Source organism: Ochotona princeps, chromosome 2, assembly GCF_030435755.1.
Source record: "Ochotona princeps isolate mOchPri1 chromosome 2, mOchPri1.hap1, whole genome shotgun sequence".
Lineage (NCBI taxonomy): Eukaryota > Metazoa > Chordata > Mammalia > Lagomorpha > Ochotonidae > Ochotona > Ochotona princeps.
Window position 1 is genome coordinate 12,533,983 of NC_080833.1, and position 21,702 is coordinate 12,555,684.

Genomic DNA, 21,702 nt, shown 5'->3' on the forward strand with positions numbered 1-21,702 from the left:
AAAGATTTCTTTCTTTATGAAACTTATGTTCTAATAGGAAATGAGTGGAAGAAGGAAGAAATCCAAAAATAAAAGCAATGCACGGGGCCCTAGTCTGCTGCTTAACGCAGTACCAGCATTCCAGAAGAATGCCGATTTGTGTCCTGGCTGCTCCACTTCTGATCCAGCTCCCTGCTTATGAACTGGGAAAGCAGTGGAAGGTGGCTTAAGTCCCATGGACTCATGTGGGAGACTGGCAAAAAGCTCCTGGCTCCCAGATTTGGATCAGCTCAGCTCTGGCCATTGCGGCCATTGGGGAGTGAACCAGCAGATGGAAGATCTCTCTCTCTCTAACTCTCCCTTTTCAGGAAAAATAAATACATCTTTAAAAGAATGCTGAAAAGGTACATCACTGTATTTGGCTTCCCTTATCATCTTCTGCATCTCTGCATTTTGTTGTTTGTATCTAAAATCATCATTCTGAGAAGGGATTTACCAGCTTCCCCAGACTGCCAAAGGAGATCCGAGTCAACCCTGAGCTGGTCTGTGACACCTTAACAAGATGGGAAGAAAGAAGAAAAGTCACTAAAACATCTTGCTCCATGCTGGTCTCCATCAGGAACTTCCTGTGCCTCTCACATCCCCCTACGTCACAAGGTGGGCATTACCAGTATCCTTTGGCGGTTTTGGATGGGGAACCTCAGAGGGGTGAGAGTCACCTGGCCAGCCTATGGGAAAGCAGGTGCTCAACTCAGGACCATCTCATTCCTTAGTTTTCATTTACTTCAAAGGCAGCGCAGCAGGGAGAGGCGAGGGGAGGGAAGAGCGAATCTTTCATCTGCAAACCCCACAGAGCCAGGGCTGGGCCTGGGAGTCTGGAGCTCCATCTCAGGGGGTGGCAGGGGCCCAAGCCTTCAGGTCATCATCACTGCTTCCCAGGATGTGATGGCAGAGACCTAGGTGAGAAGTGAGAAACCAGTACTTGATCCCAGATGCCCCAATATGGGATGCAGGCTTAGTGAGTGGTGGCTTAGCTCACTGCACCACCACATTCATCCCAAGGCCATCCGCTTCTAAAGATGGTGTTTACTTCACCAGATCAAGATGGACTTACATTGAAGCCCAAGGCTGGACCTTGGCTGCTCTGAACCGGCACAGGTTGCCAGCCAAGCAGTGATGGGTAGAAGTCAAGAGCCTAGAGCCGGAGCTGGGCTTCCTGAGCTCTTGCCCAGCCTTGCTGCTGGTTGACCTGTGGCTTGTGGATTATTTAACACATGTCTTTGTCTCCTTGTCTACAGAGGAAGCACGGTGGTAAAATCCCTGCATAGTCGTGCAGAAGGGCAGGCAGTAGATGGCAGTTGGGAGAGCGCCTGGAATGTAGGAGGTGCTGGCTGTCCTGGTGTTTGGTTGAGAGCTCTGGATCCAGACAAAAAGGGAGTTTGAATGTTAGCGTATCTTTTCACTAGCTGCAGGGCTGTGAGCATTTCTCCTCTCTAAGCTCACTCTCCTTATCTACAATGGGGATCAAAGTCCCTGCCTTTTAGGGTCGTTGTAAGTCCCAGAGAGACAATGAACCCAAGGTATCTTGATATTTACTGCAAAATACAAACAATTTCTAAAACCACATGCACACTGTCGCCATTTATTACTAGAGGTATTATTATTGTCTATTTCTCTCTCTTTTTTAAAGAGATTTTTTTTGCTGTTATTTGAAAAGCAGAGTAACAGAGAAAGCGAGTCAGGCTAATGCCACGGCCAGGAGCTCTGTCTGGGTCTCCTGTGTGAAGGACTGGGGTCCAAGGGTTTGGTCCAATTCCCACTACCTTCCCAGATACATTAGCAGGGAGCTGGATTTAAATCACAACAGTTGGGATTCAAACTGAGGCTTCGATACGGAATGCCACCATGTTCTCCCTTTTCCAAAGCTATCAAGTTCCCTAGTCATCCCACCTTTCTTCTGACTGTTTCCTCATTTCTATTCCCTTATGCTTGGGGGGGGGGGGGGGCGGATCTTATTGGATCTCTGATAAAACCAAGTTGCTTAGGTTAAACTGAGACAGTATTTCCCGAGTAGGTATTGAATACTCACCACATACCAGGATTCTCATCTGGGTCTCCCACAGGAATGCAGGGTCCCAAGGCTCTAGGCCATCTTCCTCTGCTTACCCATGTGCTTTAGCAGGGATCTGGATTGGAAGTGGAGCAGCCAGGACACGAACTGGTGAACATATGGGCTGTGGATCTGCAGGCAGTAGCTCAATCAGCTATACATCACTGGTCCCCATACTGATGGATTTGTCTTCCAGTGATGGCTAATCCCCACCAGCCTTCAGTTATCTGCCCCCTCCCCAACGCAGCAACAGCTTCCCAGTTCTCAAGTCCGAAAAAGTCTCCACCCCTGATGTGTTGTACCCATCAGTACTTTCTCCTTAGACCCCATTCCAGTTCACCTGCCATAAAGACTGCACTACAATTGTGTGCCAGAGGCTAATGAATTTCCACAAACCATCAGTGACAGGCTCTTCATGGTCAGCTCATTGGCAGGGAAGCAGCTGCCAGATCCCATTTTACTTTGCTTCTCAAGATGAACTCCTGTACCAGGAGTCTTCAACACACGCACAGAAAATTTATATTGTACAGAAGCTACGTATGGACAGGCCAGAGTCCAAATTATATTTCATTTGTTTGAAAGGCAACAAAAGAGTAAGAGCAAGGCAAGAGAGAGAAAGAACCTTCTATCTACTGGTTCACTCCCCAAATGGCCACAACAGCCTGAGCTGGGCTGAATGAAGTCAGGGACTAAGAACTCAATTGTGAGTGGCAAGGACCCAAGCACTTACGCTGTCACCTGTGCCTCCCAGGGTGCACAGCAGCAGGGAGGTGGACTTGGAAGGGGAGCTGGGACGTGAGCGTAGCCTCTGATGTGAGTTGAAGGCTTCCCCAGTGGTGTCTTAACCACTAGGGGTTGACACCTGCCCCTTCTTGCACATTTCCAGCTGTAGCCTCTTGCCCATCACAAGCACTAATGGTTAGCTCACAGTGTCCTTAGCTGGGCAGGATTCCTGAATTAACAGATCGGTTCTCCTTATGCTTTGAGAGTTTTGTGAGGAGATCCATTGCCAACCAACTCCCAAGTCTCAAAGGTGCCCTCCCACATCCTGCTCCTTTGCTGAGTGCATTCATGGACAGGGTCCATGCATTCTTCAGCATTCATGATCGGGTCTTCAATCCTCCGGAGCCCGCTTAGAAAGGGGGTGCTCTGTAGGCACCCCACCTCTTTCCTTTCTCCTCGGCACCATGAGCCAGTTTGTCCTCCGTTTTGTAGCTTCTGCTCTCGGTGTTTTCTCCTGCAGCCTGAGAACGCTTTTGCAGGGAATCACGGCCAGTCGATGTTCTTGCTTCATCGCCTGGGAAAGCGTCTCGGTTTGGCCGCGCGGCGCAGGTGCCTACTTCCCAGTTGGAGCAGCTGGCTTTGATGCTCAGCTCAGGCTCTTGATTTCTGCTGAGAATCAGCAGGTGGTGGTCAAGCAGGCGGGCTCCTGTCCCCACATGTGAGATCTGCTTGATCCTGACTCTGGCTTTCGCTTTTGGCCAGACTTGGCCACTGCGGGCATTAAAAGAACAAGGCAGCAAATGGGAGCTGTCGTTCTCTCTCTCATTGAACTTTGGGCACCTGGGTCACCTCCTTCTTAAGATTCTGCTCAAGTTCTTTGGAAAATTAGTAAAAATTTAAAAACAAAGTAAAGGCTTAATTGCTTATTTTTCCTTTCTTCTTCGTTGGTCCCTAGAGATGGCTGGCTTACCTTTCTCTTACAAGCAACGTAACAACTGGCATGAGTGGATGCTTGTCTTTGTCTTTTTTTAAAGATTTATTTATTGTTTTTATTGGAAAATCAGATTTACAGAGAGAAGGAGAGAAAGAGGAGATCTTCCATCCGCTGATTCATTCCCCAGGTGGCCGCAATGGCCGGAGCTCAGCTAATGCGAAGCCAGGAGCCGGGAACTTCTTCCAGGTCTCCCACATGGGTGCAGGATTCCAAGACTTTGGGCTGTCCTAGACTGCCTTCCCAGGCCACAAGCAGGGAGCTGGATGGGAAGCAAGGCTGCTGGGATTAGAACTGGTACCCATATGGGATGCCAGCGCATACAAGGCAAGGACTTTAACCACTACACTATCGCGCCAGGCCCCAGCACAAAGCTATTTTTTTTTAAAGATTTATTTTATTTTTATTACAAAGTCAGGTATACTGAGAGGAGGAGAGATAGAGAGGAAGTGGAGCTGCCGGGATTAGAACCAGCACCCATATGGGATCCCAGAGCATTCAAAGCGAGGACCTTAGCCAATAGGCCACGCCGCCGGGCCAACAAAGCTATTTTTAACACTGTCCTACTCCCTCTGCATGCAGAGCCTTCCCTGTTATTAACCTCCTGCCATAGGGACACACTTGTTGCACGGATAGACCTACACCAACACACCATCAGCCTGCTGCTGTATTTACTGCTCTTAGAGGTCATGGTAGTGTCCACTCCTGGTGTCAGACTTTCAAAGGGTTTGACATATAACTTGCACTCTAGTATTAGTGCTTGCACCGTCCTATGTGCTCTCTGTGCCCTAGCTGCCCATGCCCCCTCCCCTGGCCCTTAACTACTGATCGTTTTACTGTCTCTGCAGTTTTGACTTTTCTAGGATAGCCTAGAAGTGGCCTCACACAGTAGCCAGACTTTCAGGTTATTTTCTTACATCTAGTAATGTATATTTAAGATGGCTACACTCAACTTCTGACTGAAGACAGGCCTGTCTGAGCATTCAGGATAAACTGCCCTGATTAGAAACATCCTGCACACCTGTAAAACAGACGGAAGGAACAGTGGTTGCCTTCTCGTCACAGTTGAAGAATGGAAAACACCAAGTTCTCCCCCAACAACATCCAAAAGCACTTCCTGCAACTTCTTTTAAAGATTTATTCATTTTTATTAGAAAGTCAGATACACAGAGAGGAGGAGAGACAGAGAGCAAGATCTTTCATCCACTGATTCACTCCCCAAGTGACTGCAACAGCTGTTGCTGAGCCGATCCGAAGCCAGGAGCCTCTTCTGAGTCACCCACGCGTGTGTGGGACCTCAAGGCTTTGCACCACGCTCTACTGCTTTCCCAGGCCACAAGCAGGGACCTGGATGGGAAGCGGGGCTGCTGGGATTAGAACCGGCGCCCATATGGAATCCCGGAGTGTTTGAGGACTTTAGCTACTAGGCTACCATACTGGGCTCTTCCTGCAGCTTTTAACAATGATAGTTATTGATTTGAAAGAATGAGAGAGAGGGAGACACACACAGAGATCGAAAGAATCTTTCATCCACTGGCTCACTTCCTAAATGACCACAAGAGCTGAGTCTGTGCCAAGCCAAATCCCATGAGCCAAGGAACTCTATCCAGGTCTCCCATTTGGGTGGCAGGGTCCCAAGTTCATGGGCCAGCCTCTGCTGGGAGCTGAAGTAGAAGCAGGGTAGCCAGGCCTGGATCCAGCCTTCAGATACAGGCTGGAGGCGTCGTGAGCAGCGGCCTTACTTGCGGTGCAGTGTTGCCCAGCCCCCTAACTCTTTGCAGCTTACAAAGGTGGCGAGCTCAAGCTTTAGGAAAGGGGGCTTATTCTTTGCTGTTAGGGATGGGCAATGGAGGAGACAGAGCCAGGCTTTCTATGCGTGATCCTTTTAAAGGCTCTGGGCAGTATATGCAGGCTGGCATGGGGTGGGATCGGAGTCTCCACCGTGATCCTTTTAAAGGCTCTGGGCAGTATATGCAGGCTGGCATGGGGTGGGATCGGAGTCTCCACCGTGATCCTTTTAAAGGCTCTGGGCAGTATATGCAGGCTGGCGTGGGGGTGGGATCGGAGTCTCCACCGTGATCCTTTTAAAGGCTCTGGGCAGTATGTGCAGGCTGGCGTGGGGTGGGATCGGAGTTTCCCCCAACATCCTGTCCCTGGCATCCTTCCAGACCACCTCCTTGTTTTTCCACCCGGTATTCCTTGTTCGTAAATTTCTGGTTCTCAGTTCTCTTTGTTTTGGCTTCAGCCGATGGTTTCTCTCCTCCGCCTGCCTCCTTGCTGGACGCTGCTCTGGGCTTGACTCACACTTCTGGCTCTCCACAAGTACAGCAAGACACACCATTGCATTGGTTTTCGTCTTTTGCTCTCCCACACGGTTCCCAAGGGGAAGAGGCAGCCCATGTGTGTGTGTGTGTGTGTGTGTGTGTGTGTGTGGCATTCGTGGGATGTGCCCCGGCACTTGCCAGGACCACGGGGGTGGTGGTGGTGACCTTCTAATGGCAAAATGGCAGAATAAAGACATTTCCACCCTGTCTTTAAAAGTCATCCCCAGAGAAGCAGTGCAGCAAAGGGAAACTGAAGTTTTACATAGGGAGCCACGTGGCTTCCAGCATCAGCAGTCAAAGGGACAAGACGAAGCATGCAAGACTCCATGGGGTTCTGTTGGGCCATGAGCATTAGGGTGCTACCCATCAAGAAACTTCCAATCAGTTCTGCTGTGTTCTTCATCCTCAGAATTTAGCATGAGCTAATCAAATCCTCACTAAAGAATGGTTGGCTGAATTGCATTGTTTTATCTTCCATTCTTTCTTTGGAGACAAAGGTCTCTCACCCTGCAGGCTAAGCAACACCTCTGCCCTAGTGGTTAGTAATGTCATTGTTTCAAAAATGTGGAGTTTTGACCGTTTACAAAAGCTGCTCTTTCATGAGGTCAGTTTTCATGTTTCGTTAGTTTAACACGGGGCTGATCCCTGCGGCACTTGAGACATGATAATTACACTCAGCCTTTTGTAATTACTGGTGGGGAACCAGGTAATAGTACCAACAGTCGATATTTAATTGGTTTTGATCAGCATTAATTAGTCACAGATGCACACCAGATTCTCGTTAATTGAATACTCTTGGGAACACATTGTGGGCTCAGGGATTCTAACCACATCAAAAAGTAAATGCTCCACTTTAAAAGTTGGGCCCTGGAGACCCAGGCATCCATGGAGAGGAAATTCCAGATGTCTAACAGTTCCCCTCTCTCCTCAGAAATAAACCTCCCTAGGTCTCTGGAATCCAAAGTCTTAGCCTTCCTTCTGGAAACTTGTAGCCTGCCGTCATCTGCTGTCCCTCTTGAATCATCAGTTTTGCCCTCTCTACTGAATCATTCCCGTCCACATGCAAACATGAGTAATTTCTCCCAGTCTAAAAAAAATCCACGATTGACCCCACTGCAAACTATTGTCTTTACTCCCTGTCTCTGTTTAGAGAAAAATGCCTCAACAAGACTGTGTATGGAGGCTGGCATAGTGAGGTGGTAAAGTTAGCTAACAAACACTAGCTGGGCCAGGATCCCAGATGGGAGCACAGGTTCCAATCCTGGCTACATTGTTTCGGATCCAGCTTCCTGCTAATGGGCCTGGGAAGACAGTACAAGACATGGGTGGTTCTGGTTCTGGCCAGGCCTGGGTCTGTCATGGCCATTTCCAACAATGGATGGAAGACTCCCTTTCTGCCCATCTTTCCCCCTATCACAGTGTTCTTCAATGAACAAATAAATTCATTGAGAGAGACGGGTGCACTTGCTGGTGACTGTCTCTCCTGCTCCCAGAATCTTTTAAACCCCCATCTTCAGGGCCCTGCGTGGTAGCCTAGTAGTCATGCATGCACTGGGATCCCATATGGGTGCTGGTTCTGGTTCCGGCCGCCCCAGTTCCCATCCAGCTCCCTGCTTGTGGTCTGGGAAGGCAGTAGAGAATGGCGCGAGGACTCTGCGACCACATGGGAGACCCAAGGGAGGAGGCTCCTGGCTCCTGACTTTGGATCAATTTGGCTCCAGCCGTTGAGGCTGCTTGGGGGATAAGTCAGCAGATGGAGGATCTTTCTGTCTCTCCTCCTCTCCCAATAAAAACAAATAAATCTTAAAAACAAACAAACAAAACCCGTCTTCAGGCTCTGTCCCCCGCATGCTATGAGAACCATCCTCGGTCACCGACATTGCCTCTTCGATTCTGACTCTGGAGGTCGGTTCTGCTTTATTTGAGCTGGTTAACTGAGTCATCTTTTCGGAAAGACTCTCTTCATTTGGTTTTCAGGAAACCATTTTTTCCCCATTGAAGCTCGTCCCCTTATGTTCCTTTGCTGATTCTCCTTCATGCCTGCAGCCCCTAAGCGGCAGGCTGGAGTCCCACCTAGCACGGTCCCTGTGTCCCTTTCGCTTCTGTCTCTACTCCTTAGCCGATCCGAGCCAAGCTGACCTGTGCTTTTAACTCTCCATTTCACATCCAGCACTGACCTTCCTTGCTTCCTCTGCGTTTCCACTTGAATGTTGACTTAGCCTGGGTTCCTTAGAAATCAGAGGCTGAGGCCAAGCTTATACACTCATGCTCTGTTGAAAAGAGGGAGGGAAAGGGGAAATGAGGCAGGGAGGGAGGAAAAGCAAACCCAAGGTGGTGTGTTAGGGGGTGAGCCACATGTGGGGACACTTCCCAAAGTTCAGGAAAAATGAAATCAAAAGATAAGTTCATCTTGATGCAAATAAAATTTAAAATCCATGCATGGAAGGGGTCTTTTAAAAAGACCTTGAAAATACATACTGTTTTTTTTTAAAGTGCTTGGATTTCAATATTATTTTTTTTGTGCCAAAAGAAATGTATCCTTTGATTCCATTTTTCCACAAACCCTTTGAGGTTCCCTCGGATTCCCAAGAAAACATCGCTGGTTGCTCAGTCACATGGCAGCATCTGCAGAGAGATCTATGGCCTCTTGGGAACACAAGTTTTGTTTCTGGCCTGCAGAAGGGAAAAGGGATGTACCTGTTGACCCTTTCAGTAATTGAAAAAAAAAATTTTTGTACTCCTGAGTTGCGTTGCTGGACTCTCTAAATTCCACTAGGATGCCAGCTCCCCCAGGTCTAATCTAGACTTCCACCTGGGCACAGAAGTGGTGGGAATCATTTGATTCTGGACCCTTTTTTAAATTATTTTTATTTATTTGCAGGCAGGAGAGAGAGAGAGAGAGAGAGAGAGAGAGAGAGAGAGAGAGAGAGAGAGAAAGGCCCATTCAATTGGCTCCTCCAATGTACCAGGAATACAATCCAGGTCTCCACATGGATGGTAAGAACCCAATTGCGTGAGCTATTGTTGCTGCCTTCCAGAACCTATGTTAGCAGGAAGCAGGAGTCAGGGAGCAGATCTGGGTACCAAACCCAAAAGCTCCAATATAGAACATGGGTGTCTTTTTTTTTTCTCAAAAGGCAGATCAGATTTTTACAGAGAGAAGGGAAGACAGAAAGATCTTCCATCACTGGTTCACTTCCCCAGTGGCTGCAATGGCCAGAGCTGATCTGAAACCAGGATCCAGGAGCTTCCACCAGGTCTCCCACGTGGGTGCAGGGTCCTAAGGCACTGGGATATCCACTGCTGTTTTCCCAGGCCATAAGCAGGGAGCTAGATGAGAAGGGGAGCAACTGGGACATGAACGAGTGCCCATATGGGATCCTTGTGCTTGCAAGGTAAGAATTTAGCCATTGAGCCATTGAGCCGTTGTGCCAGACCCAATTGACATCTTAACTGTTAGGCCAAGCACCTACCCTGCCCTGACACCTGTTAGTGGTCCTGTTGTAGCAGACATGAAGGAGGCCACGCTGGAGTTAGTCCTTACCCTAAGAGAGACCAAGACTTCTGGTGATCCTGGCAGAGGGGGACATTGGCTGTCATGAGCATTTGCCGAGTGACCCAGCCGATGGAAGATCTCTGTCTTTCAAAAATGTAAAATGAGTGGTTTCCCTCATCCCCATCCTACTTCGAATGAAAGCCAGTTGTTCCCCAGAGCCTACAAAGTCCTGTGCCACATGATTCCACTGTTCCTCTAGTCCTCACGAGCTCATGATTCTGTTCCAACCATGCTGGGCCTACAAAAGCCAAGCAGATTCCTGCCCCAGGGACTTGGAACTCCTACCTGCACCTGCAGGATGTGCCTAGTTATCTGTCTGGCTCTTTTCCCGCTCCTTCCAAGACCTTAGCCTCTATGCCCACTGTTGATTCTCAGCCATATAAGTTTCTACCAAGAAGACAGGACTAAAGGATGGATTGTAAAGATAAGGAAAACAGAAAGGAAGAACGTATTAGAAAACCCAAAGGAATTACAGGACTCGTTTAGGCAAGGGAAAAATGTCTTTGCAGGGCCTTCCTTGTAGCACAGTGTGTTAGACTGTTGCCTGTGATGCTGGCATCCCATGTTGGAGTTGCTGCTGCTCCGCTTCTGACCCAGCTCCCTGCTAATGCACCTGGGAAGGCAGTAGAGTATGGCCCAAGCACTTAGATTCCTGCCACTGGTGTGGAAAACCTGAATGGAGCCCTGGGCTCCTAGCTTTGGGCAGACCCAGTACTGGTTTTAGTGGTCATTTAGAAGAAATGGAAGCTATGTCTCTCTCCCTTTTTCTGTCCCTCTTTCAAATAAATAAAAACATCTTAAATTTTAAAAAAGAAAAAATTTTTCTGGCCAGGACCTCTGAGTTAATGTTTATTCTGGCAGTTTAAAAATGTCCATGAAAGAAACCAGGGAAACCAGCCCTGACTAGGGAGCAACAAAGCTTGGAGAAACATGTGTGTCAGGAAGGACTCTTCAGACCCTTCACAGAAGCCTGTGGGGCCACTGTTTGAGAACTTGTGCAGCCCACGGTGTAGCCCTGGGGGCCGGAAGTGGGGTCTCAAACCAAGCCAACAGGAAGAGCAGGGCAGGGTCAAGGCTGTCTTTTGGTGTCTCTGGGTCAGGTCTACCCAGCTCAGCCTTCTTGATAACCGAAGCTGTGAGGTCAAGGAGGTCAGTGAGCGTGGGCGCCACTGCCCTCTGCTGGAAAGAGGAACCTTCTCCCCAAGGCTTGTCCTTGGCACCAGGTCAACAGGTCTCACGGTTGGAACCTGGGTCCCTTTAAGAATCAGAAGAAAGCTGTGGACTCATAGGCAAAAATGTACACCCTCACGCATCAAGGATTCCAGGAGGACCAGTGTTGTGTTGTGGTAGGGAAAGCAGCCCACTTTGGGCCCTGGTTCCAGTGCCAGCTGCTCTATTTCCAATCTAGCACTCTGCTAATGGCCTAGAAAAGCAGCAGAAGGTGGCCCAAGTGTTTGGGCCCCTGAGGAAACTCTTGTCTTCCGCCTGGCTTCAGCCCTGGCCATTGGGGAGAGAATCAGCAGAAGGGACATCTCTCTCTTGCTCTAAAACTCAGATTTTTCAAATAAATAAGTAAATATTTAAAAAAACAAAACAAAACAAACAAAAATCAGTTCCAGGAATTTGTGGACAGACTCTCTGAAAATCCCCTCTCGTCTTTTTAAGTAAAAACATGGCTTTGTGTCCACACCAACTATATAAACAACATTGAAAATAAAACATTTTTTAAAGTGTAGTTTTGGAGACAAACTAAAGTGCTCATTGGAGGTGGCATAGCTACTTGGCTTGCTGGGAGACAGAGGAGAATGCAAAAACAGGCTGCCCCACCGACCTCCTGCCAAGAATGTCTTTTCCTTTCTTTGAAATTTGTGTTTTACAAGGAGATAGTTAGCTCCTCCATCAATCTGACTGTGTCAACTAAGAAATCATTTGGGCCTATCCTAATTTTCTACTAACTATATAGACTAGGCCAGATGTGGTCAGTCAGCCCTATCATAGCAGAATATTATAATGTAGGCAAACCCAAAGCTAACTTGAAGAGTTAGTTGGTGAGGTGGTCCAGCATGTGAAGCTGCCACTTGAGATGCTCACATCCCACACCTGGAGTGCTGAGGTTGGAGTCTCACCTCCGCTTCTGACCCAGCTTCTTGTTAATGTACATCCAGAGAGACAGTAGAAGATGGCTCAAGTGCTCAGGTTCCTATCACCATCATGGAAGGCCAGAAAGCGTTCCTGGACCCTGGCCTTAGCCCGGCTCAGTCCTGCCTATTAACAGACATATGGGGTTTGAACCAGTGGGAGAAAGATCTTGCTTGTTCAAGTGGGAAATGAATTTTTTTTTAAAAAAGTCAGAATTATGCAGAGAGCGAGAGACAGAGAGATCTTTCATCCACTGGTTCACTCCCCAAATGACTGCAATGGCTGGGACTGAGCCAGGCTGACCCCAGGAGTCTGAAGCTTCTTCTAGATCTTGTGCACAGGTACAGGGCCCCAAGCACTTGGTCCATCTTCTGCTACTTTCCCAGGCACATCACCAGGGAGTTAGATCAGAAGTGTCAGAAGTGGAGCAGCCAGGTCCTGAACTGGTGCCTATATAGCATACTGGCATTGCAGGCTGCAACTTCACCCACTGCACCATAGCACCAGCCCCAACTTCTTTCTTTTTTCAAGTTAATATATTATTAGGCTAGCCTGGAGAGCTCAATTGTGGACAAATCCATGATTTTGGGCTTTGAAATACAGAATATACGAGCTATGATACTTACATTTACTTCAACTCTTATTCTAATGCTCATACTGTTAGGTGCCCAAGTAATTGAGGGTTGCTGTTTGTCTCGACCTCGTGCTATCTTCCCAATGCATTTTTATACAGCTTGTGTGCCCCTTTGACTGTGGGTAAGTTGTAGAAATTCCACCCTCACACACATATTCCCGAGCATTTCCTCATTCTCCAACTCCAAGATCAATGGGAATATGCAATGACCACAACACCACACTTGATCACCTCTAACTTGCAATGTTTTTTTTTTAAATACTTATTTACTTGAAAGGTAGACTCCATCTACTCATTTGAAAGGGAGAAGAAGAAGAGAAGAAAATAAAAGAAAGAGTCTTCCAGCTGCTGGCTCACTCCCCAATGGCTACAGCAGCCAAATCTGGGTCAGACCAGAGCCAGGCTCCAGGAACTCCATCTGATTCTCCCACACAACTGACAGGGCTGAAGAACTCGGGACATCAGTCACCTCCGCAGGTGCATCAGCAGGAAGCTGATGTGGAGCACAGTAGCCAGGATTCTAATGGGCACTCTGATGTGAGAGCTGGCACTGCAAGAGGCAGCTTACCGTGGGGCACAAAGCCAGCCACTGGTCTTTAGTCTTACAAATGTATCCCCTGATGGGAGCCTCTCACATGGTCGGGCTGTATGAGAACACAAACTTTAACTGAGCAGCCCTGAGTGCCTGGCATGCCTTGAACCAAGAGGAGAAAAATTGTATCAATGCTGTGTCTATTCGTTCATTCAAGAAATATTCTCTACACTGCAGCAGACACTGTGTGAGATGCTGGGAATATTACCAGTGACAGGATGGGTGAGGTTCCTATCTTCACGGAGCTTCCAGACTAGATGGAGAAAAGATAAAGAAGACAATTACAATCAGTGATATGTGCAGGAAACCAGGGAATAGGGCTGCAGAGGATGGGGGTAGGGCAAGGGCCTCTCCCAGGCTTAGCATCCAGGGTCCTGGCAGCACATCTGGCACACTCAAACCAAGGGGCATGAATGGCCTAATACCCTGGATCTGGTAACAGTGGGCTTAGGCTTGAAGGCACAAGAGGAAGTAGCAAGCGCTTGAACTGGGGGTGAGGGTGGATGGGGAGACAGGAGCTGCCACATGTATATATCCACCTGTTAGTGGTGCAGTAGGACTTGGGATCCCATTGTCATGGTTCCCAGTCAGGGCATTCCAGCGTATGTTCCTTAGGCTGTCATAATCCAGAATGAGGCTGGTGGGTTTACGACAGGGGAATGTAGTCTCGGGAGTGAAAGCTGGGGACCCCAACCCAGCTGTAGCAGGGTCACTTCCTTTGTAGGGGGTTTGTAGGTAACAGTTGTTGCATGCCTTTCTTCAGCTTCTGGGGGTCGCTGGTCATTCTTGGTGTTCTTTAGCTTGGAGTCACAGCAGTCAAATTAACTCCCTCCCTCATCTTGGTCATTTTCCCTGTGGGTCTGTGTCTCTTCTCTTGGCATAGGGACACCAGTCATTTTGTTCATCAGTGTGATCGAATGGCAACAAATCTGCAACCACGTTGTTTCTTACTGAGGTCATATTCTGGTTCTGGGAAGGATACATATGTTAGAGGACAACATTCAACCCAGTGCACCTGCTTCAAGTGAGCAAAGCATGAAGTTAGTGAAGCATATTGCTCATCTTCCCCTGTTCCAGACTCTGATTCGACTGAAGCCCACTCCTGCCACATTGTTTATTTGCAGTTCAGGATCTAGTAACAATCCCATGGAAGAGCAAGGACTACCCCTGGGAGATTCTGTCATGTACTACCAGATTTGCAACAATATTGACATGTGATTAAGCGCCAACTATCAGAACAGGCAGCTGGCTCAAGATAAGCTGCCTCTCTGGCTGCATCCTTTAGTGGAGTCCCTGGTTCCAGTGCAGGCTCTGCTTCTGCTCCAGTTTCCGGCCTGAGAGGTAGCATGTAATGGCCCAACTGCTTGGGTCCCTGCCAGCCCATGGCAGCTCTGCAGGGACTCCTACATTCTAGCTTTGGCTTAACACAACCCTGGATGTTACAAGCATTGGGGGAAGCTTTTCTCAATCTCTCCATCTCTTTTCTGCCTTCCAAATAAAATGAAAATAAAACTTAAAAAAAAAACTGCTTTATGCCAAACAGTAATAACAAGTCCAACCGTTGGCAAGGATGAGTACTAGGGGAAATGCCATATGCTGCCAGTGAGGGTTTAGTCGGGTGCCAGCTCTTGGGTTCAGTCTGGTAACACTGAGCAAAGTGGTGCTCCATTGTCCGGCTGAGTTACAGTCAGACGTCCTCTGAAAATGTGACAGTGTGTGCCAGAATACATGTATTGTGGGATACCATCCCCAAGGGAAAGCAACTCCAGTACTACTCAAGGGCAGAAGAATAGACTGTGGACAGAATAGTGGGATACCATATGACGACAGAGTAAACCGGAGCTACACCAACACTAATGATGCCGAGAGCATAGTCACAAGCAAAGAGAAGGCAGGTGCCCTGGATTACAGATCATGTGATTCTGTTTATGTGCAAAGCCAGGCGCAATTAAATCACATTGTTTGGGCCCTGTGCAATGGCTTGATTGGCTAATCCTCCATCTTGCAAGCTCTGGGATCCCTTATGGGTGCCAGTTTGTGTCCTAGCTGCTCCACTTCCCATCTAGCTCCCTGCTTGTTGGCCTGAGGAAGCAATAGAGGATGGCCCAAAGCTCTGGGACCCTGAATCCATGAGGGAGACCCAGAAGAAGCTCCTGGCTCATGGCTACTGGCTTTGGAGCAGCTCAGCTTTGGCCATTGCTGCAGCCACTTGGGGAGTAAGCCAGCAGATGGAAGAGCATTCTCTCTGTATCTCCTCTCTGTAAAATATTCCTTTCCAATAAAACTTAAAAAAAAATTTTTTAAAGAATCACATTGATTAAGGATATATGATGTCATCACCCTTAAAATCAAGGAAACAAATCCCATGGAAATGAACGAAGTGGTGATGTCAGCAGGGAGGGGTCCCTGGGATCTAGCAACAGCCAGGACGAGAATGGCGGGAGGGTGGAAACGGCTGGGGGGAGAAAGGACGTGGGGAGAACGGATGGGGAGAAAGGACGTGGGGAGAACAGATGGGGAGAATCTCTCAGGTACCTGGAAATCTGCACTTGGCAGCCATCTGTCAGGTTGTACTGATGTTGTAGCACTTCTGTGTCGCTTGCTGTTTCTTTCTCTCTCACTCTCTCTCTCTCTAGCTCACACACACACACACACACACACACACACACACACACACACAGGAGGGCCCATGAGCATGATGATCTGACATGGAAACAGTGACTCTGCCATCAAGAAATGAATTGCAGGGAAAAGTATCAAAGAAATCACTGGATTATAAAAGACCTTTGCTTATGCAAGTGTCATGCTGGAAAATATTCTAGCGTGTGCTCTAAATGAAGCTGAATTGACAAGCTGGTAAACTAAACCAAGGGGCTTGGGCTGAGCTGAGGAACCAGTAAAGGACAACATTGAATCTTACGTGGCAGCTTTATTTGGCCTTTTTTCCCCTCACTCCAGGGTAAAGGGGTTGGGTTCTCATGCTATGACTCACACGCTTGGTTTTCAACATTATTGTTGCACACTTTCGTCTTTGTGCAACTTGATCAAGACTTTGGAGAGGTGTGCTGAAGATAATGACTTACACTAAGTTCCAATTAAGAACCAAGCGTTATCTCAGGCAGTATGTAGTTGCGAAAAGCTCATTTTAACATTTTCTCTGCCCTGGCCTTGTTCCTCTCCATAGAAAAAAGCATTTAGAAGCAAGTAGCTAAGTTTGCTTATTGCAATTGGTGTGTCACTACTTTCAGTCCCACTTCACAGCTAGAAACAGGAAATGTCTACACACACACACATACAGGTAAACATAGACACACAGAGATAAGCAGAGAGAGACAGAGATCTCCATCAGTTGACTTATTCCCCAAAAGCTTCCTGGCCAAAGCTGGGCCAGGTTGAAATTAGGTACCTGGAAACTCAATTTGGCCTCCTATCAGTGGCAGGGACCCAACTACTGGGGCCATCACCTGCTGCCTCTGAGGACTTGCACTCCTAAGAAGCTGGAATGGACAGCCAACCTGAAGCTGGCATCCAGCCACCTTCAATATGGGACACCATCATCCCAAGTGTTGGCTTCAGAACTGTGCCAAAAGACCTCTGTATTTTTATAACTGTGTGAAGCAGCAGTTCTGCTTCTACAACGGAGTTCTTCCCAGCTTTCCCTCTTCCCAGGATAACAACTCCAGCCGTGAGAAACTCATTCATTTATTTATTGAAGAGGCAGACAGAGAGCTCCTCCCATCAACCGGCTCACTGTCCAAATGGCCTCGGTGACCTGGCGGGTGGGAAGGAGATGGCCAGAGTCAGAAATCCAACTCAAATCTGTTACCTCAACTGGGGGCGGGGGGTTGGGAGTAACTTGTACTACCACCGCTGTCTGCTAGCAGAAAGCTAGAATCAGAAGTTCGGCCTGGGCGTGGCACCTAGGTGCTCAGGCGTGTGATCCAGGCATCCTAACCAGCATCCTAGCCACTAGGTCAAGGCCTCCCCCGTCCCCAGCCCTGACATCTATTTTTAAAATAAGATTGACTGTCACTAAGTTTATACTGAATATATTGATGGATTTAAATTTTTTTCACCACTTGTATAGATCTTCATTTTCCAAGCACTATCATACTCCAAAATGTTTATTCACTTTATTCAGTCAACCAACAAATATTTTTCAAGCAAATATAATGTGTTAGGTGATTTTCTAGGGCTGGGGTACAGCAGTCGGCAAAACACTTTCTTTAGGGAAGGACTGATTGAAAGAGATGCAAAGTGCCAAGCGAGGAAATGGCAAGGGATTGGAGCCAGACACCTGGTTCCTGAATGCATCCTGTCCCACCTGCCGCCAATGGCTCCTGTGATCTGTTCTCCACCTTCTACAAGCGTTTACATCTCTCTTGAATCCAGTAAAATGGTTTCTGTTCATTTCCAAAGCATCTTCCACATTAACCTCTCTGCCATTCATTTTCCAAATCTGCAAAAATCAAGATACCAACCTCAACCTGCTGTGAAAATAAACTATGTGAGTTGCCTGGTGCTGTTCATGACACATCATAAGGCATTCAATGATGTTAATTTTTCTGATTAAAATTGGAAAGGTAGGATTTCAGAGAGAGAAGAGACACAGAGAGGCAGAAAGACCTTCTATTTGCTGGTTCACTCCCCAAATGGTCAAACGGTTGAAGCTGAGCTGATCCCAAGCCAGGATGCAGGAGGTCTCCCACATGAGTGCAGGGTCCGAAGGCTTTGGGCTATCCTTAACTGCTTTCCAGGTCATGAGCAGAGAGCTGGATGGGAAGTGGAGCACCCACGACATGAACCGGTACTTGAAGACAGAGGATTAGCCAGGTGAGCCCAAATTCTCTGATTTTTAAAAAATATTTACTTATTTATTTGAAAGAGAGGGAGAGACAGAAATATCTTCCATCAGCTGGTTCACTCCCCAAATGACTATACAGGAAGGAGCTGGGCTCATCTGAAGCCAGGAGTCAGGAATTTCTTCCAGATCTCCCACACGAGGGCAGGGGCCCAGGCATCCACTCCATCCTCCACTGCCTTCCCAGGTGCACCTACAGAGAGCTAGTTTGTAAATGAAGCGGGTGGGACCTGAACCCATCCCTCCTGGGATGTTGGTGTTACAGCCAGCAACCTTTCCTGTCATACCACAGTGCTGGCCCCTCTGTTCTTTTTCAACTCAGATTCTACAATATGCTTTCCTGAGAATGGAATTTTTTCTGATTACTTCTACTATTAATTTATTAATTTTTACATGTACTCAACAAGAGTTTTTATTGGAAAGTCAGATTTACAGAGAGGAGAGACAGAAATATCTTCTGTACGCTGGTTCACTCCCCAAGTGGCTGCAATGGCCAGACATGAGCCGACCTGAAGCCAGGAACCAGGAGCTTCTTTTGGGTCTCCCATGTGGGTGTAGAGTCCCAAGGCTTTGAGCCATCCTCCACAGATTTCCCAGGCCACAAGCAGGGAGCTGGAAAGGAAGTGGAGCAGCTGGGACATGAACTGGTGACCATGTGGGATCCCGGCATATGCAAGGTGAGGACTTTAACCACTAGGCTACTATACCAGGCCCACGCATTTATTAGTTTTTTGCATCATTTAATGAACAAAATCCAAGATATGCTAGGGTCTCTGCTAAGCATTGGTCACACAGAAACGGTACACTGGGGCAGTGCAGTGTGTGACAGGCTAATTCTGTGATGTCGGCATCCCATATGGATGTTCAAGTCCTGGCTGCCGTACTTCTGATCAACCCCTCTGCTCAGAGTGTAGAAGAGTAGCAGGGGATGGCCCAAGTCCTTGTAGATCCAGAGGAAGCTCCTGGCTATGGATCGGCTCAGCTCTGGCCACTGAGGTCGTTGGGGAGTGAACCAGAGGATGGAAGATCTCTCCACATCTCCTCTCTTTAACTCTGCTTTTCCAATAAAAATCAAATCTGAAGGAGCACACAAAGACTCCAGTTCAATCTGATCCACAGCTCAACTGAGAACCAGGGGAAGGGTGGCCACAGAAGGCTACCTAGAGGAAGGGATACTGTTGTAGTCATGAAGGCAAGGAGGTACCCAGGGAGGAGAGAGCTGAGGTCACCAGTCCCTCCCTACTCTACTCCCAATTTCCTTCCCCCCACTTCGTGCTGCACTTTTTTTTTTTAAAGATTTATTTTTATTACAAAGTCAGATATACAGAGAGGAGGAGAGACACAGAGGAAGATCTTCCATCCGATGATTCACTCCCCAAGTGAGCCGCAACGGACGGTGCGCGCCGATCCGAAGCCAGGAACCAGGAACCTCTTCCGGGTCTCCCACGCGGGTGCAGTGTCCCAAATCCTTGGGCCGTCCTCAACTGCTTTCCCAGGCCACAAGCAGGGAGCTGGATGGGAAGTGGAGCTGCCGGGATTAGAACCGGCGCCCATATGGGATCCCGGGGCGTTCAAGGCGAGGACTTTAGCCGCTAGACCACGCCGCCGGGCCCGTGCTGCACTTTCCATTCCAACCTCCCTCCAATGCCCACCCTGTGATATAGCAGGTGATGGCTCAAGGATTTGGGTTCCTGCTGCTCACATAGGCAGATCAGGGTTGAGTCCCCTGTTCTTTGGCCTGTTCCAGGTAAGTTTCTCGTAGGGATCTGGGGAGGAAACCAGCAGATAGGGGATCTTTTTTCAAAGAAATACAAGAAGTCAACATGTTAACACTTTTACTGATGGGGGCTGGCATTGTGGTGCAGTGGGCTAGCCTGCTGCTGTTGGTGATGCTAGTCTCCCTCAGGGGAGTGCTAGTTTGAGTCCTGGCAACCCTTTTCTGATCCAACGTCCTGCTAATATTCCTGGAAGAAAGCAGGTCTCTACCATTTATGGAGTGGATGTGGATGGAGTTCTTGGCTCCTGACTTTGGCCTAGCCCGCACCTGCCTGTTGCAGCCATGTAGGGAGTGAGGCAGTGATTGGAAGATTTTTCTCTTTCTTCCTCTCCTTGTCACTCTGCCTGTTAAATAAACCTTTAAACAATCTAAGTGATGCAAAGGATATGTAAGTTACAATTTAGGAATTATTACAAAACATGCATACTGTTGTGGGACCATTCCATATAGCCAACTGACTTTCACAGAATGCCCTTACTGACTTTCCTCAAGTTCATCTGTTTCAGTAGCCAGCCCAAGGTTGCAACTTGAACAGCCAATACAGGTAGGACTTGCAAGTTGGCTGATACCTCATTTACATCAACCAGTTAGACAACAAAATAATACAAGGAAGAAAAATCAGAAAATAGCTTTCAAATATTTTCCTTTTTTTTTTTTTGAGGATATATTGCCCATTTTTGTGCTATTCACAGTGTAAAAGTTACATACCAGACATGATTATAAAATTAATGACTCAACTAGCTAATCTTCCCCGATTCAAGCGCTGGCATCCCATATGGAAACTCTGAGGGCTACTGACAGGTGTCTAGAACCAGCAAAGTGTTGAAGCTGGCCGGCTGTATCCAGCACAGAGACAGCAGTCTCCAACAGTCTGAAAACAGAGGAATAAAAAGGGTTTGATTTCTGTCTGTGGGTGGGACTGAAGGTGGAAATGAGAAGGCAGGCTGACCCAGGGCTGGCCAGGGCTCATGAGCAGGGAGCCTCTGGTAGACGTCTGAGCTGGAGGTAGGCTGCTGCAGTTCCTAAGGGACCTTGTACACACAGAGCTGCTGGAACATTCAGCTGAACGAGAAGTCAAAACCCCACAAGTTAGAGGAGGAAGGAACGACGAGAGCAGAGTAAAAGGGAAGGTGGGGGAAGCGAACGCCTCGCTCCTGCCCGGGGCCTCCCACGGCCCAGGTTGCGGGTGGCTGAGAAGACGCCCTCGGGATAGGGCTCCGCTGGCAACCTGACAAACTACCAACCTTGCAACCTGAGGCGCGGCTCCAAGGTCAGGGTCACCTCGGGCCTCCAAGCAAACCGTCACCTTGACGACAGGTGGCCCAAACCGGAAGGGACGGAAGCCTGCGGATCATCTCGCGATATCTAGAACGCCCGCACCGGCCTTTCAGGCGGGTGACAGCGACCAACGATCGCGAGACTTGGACAGGAATCGAAGCGCCGGGGGCCGGCCTAAGGAAAGATGGAGCCACGGGTAGGGAACATGTCGGAGTCAGACGTCGGCAGGAAGTGGGACCGCTGCATGGCGGACACGGTCGTGAAGCTAGGTAAGGGGCTTCTCGCCCCTTGGCAAGGCTCGGGCCCGAGCGGAACGGAGCACAGCCGAGCGGCCAGCTCCAAGGTCTGGCTGGCCGGAGGGCGGAAGGGGAGTCCCGCGGGAAGCGAGGCCGGCCGGCCTGCACCAGCCCCTCCGGCCGGAGCGACCTGCCCGAGCCCGGGCGACCGGAGGTTATTCTGGCAGCGGGACACGCAGGGCCCCTACCGACCCTGGGCAGCCCGTTGGAGGTGCGGGGCTGGGGTTGCGGCCCGGAGGACGGGTCGGCGGGCTGGCAGGTGGCAGGTGGCAGGTGGCTTGAGGGTCAGGTGGCAGAGGTTCTTGTAGAACACAGCTTTCTCGGTCGAGGCTGGGAATTAATTCTGCACGCGGGTCTGGGAGGCCCCTCCGCGGGCCCCTGGGCACCGAAGTGCCCCTCAGAAGGAGGTGGTCATTCTGTTGTAGACTCTGCTTGGCCCCGG

The 21,702-nt window shown here is 48.8% G+C and overlaps 1 protein-coding gene and 1 long non-coding RNA gene across 2 annotated transcripts in view; one reads left to right on the forward strand and one right to left on the reverse strand.

Moving 5' to 3' along the window:
- Positions 1–1,490: 1,490 nt before the first annotated feature.
- On the reverse strand, positions 1,491–21,043 carry LOC131482392 (uncharacterized). The gene is made up of 3 exons (XR_009246950.1): positions 20,931–21,043; positions 2,069–2,165; positions 1,491–1,574 (listed from the first exon to the last, which is right to left on the reverse strand). It is a non-coding gene; the product is annotated as an uncharacterized LOC131482392 (long non-coding RNA).
- Positions 21,044–21,100: 57 nt separating this feature from the next.
- The window catches only part of MICOS10 (mitochondrial contact site and cristae organizing system subunit 10), a 36,895-nt gene continuing 36,293 nt past the window's right edge, over positions 21,101–21,702 (forward strand). The window contains exon 1 of the mRNA XM_012929026.2: positions 21,101–21,233. Coding sequence (XP_012784480.1) covers positions 21,149–21,233 — 85 coding nt within the window. The 5' untranslated portion in view covers positions 21,101–21,148. The remainder of the gene's footprint in view (positions 21,234–21,702) is intronic.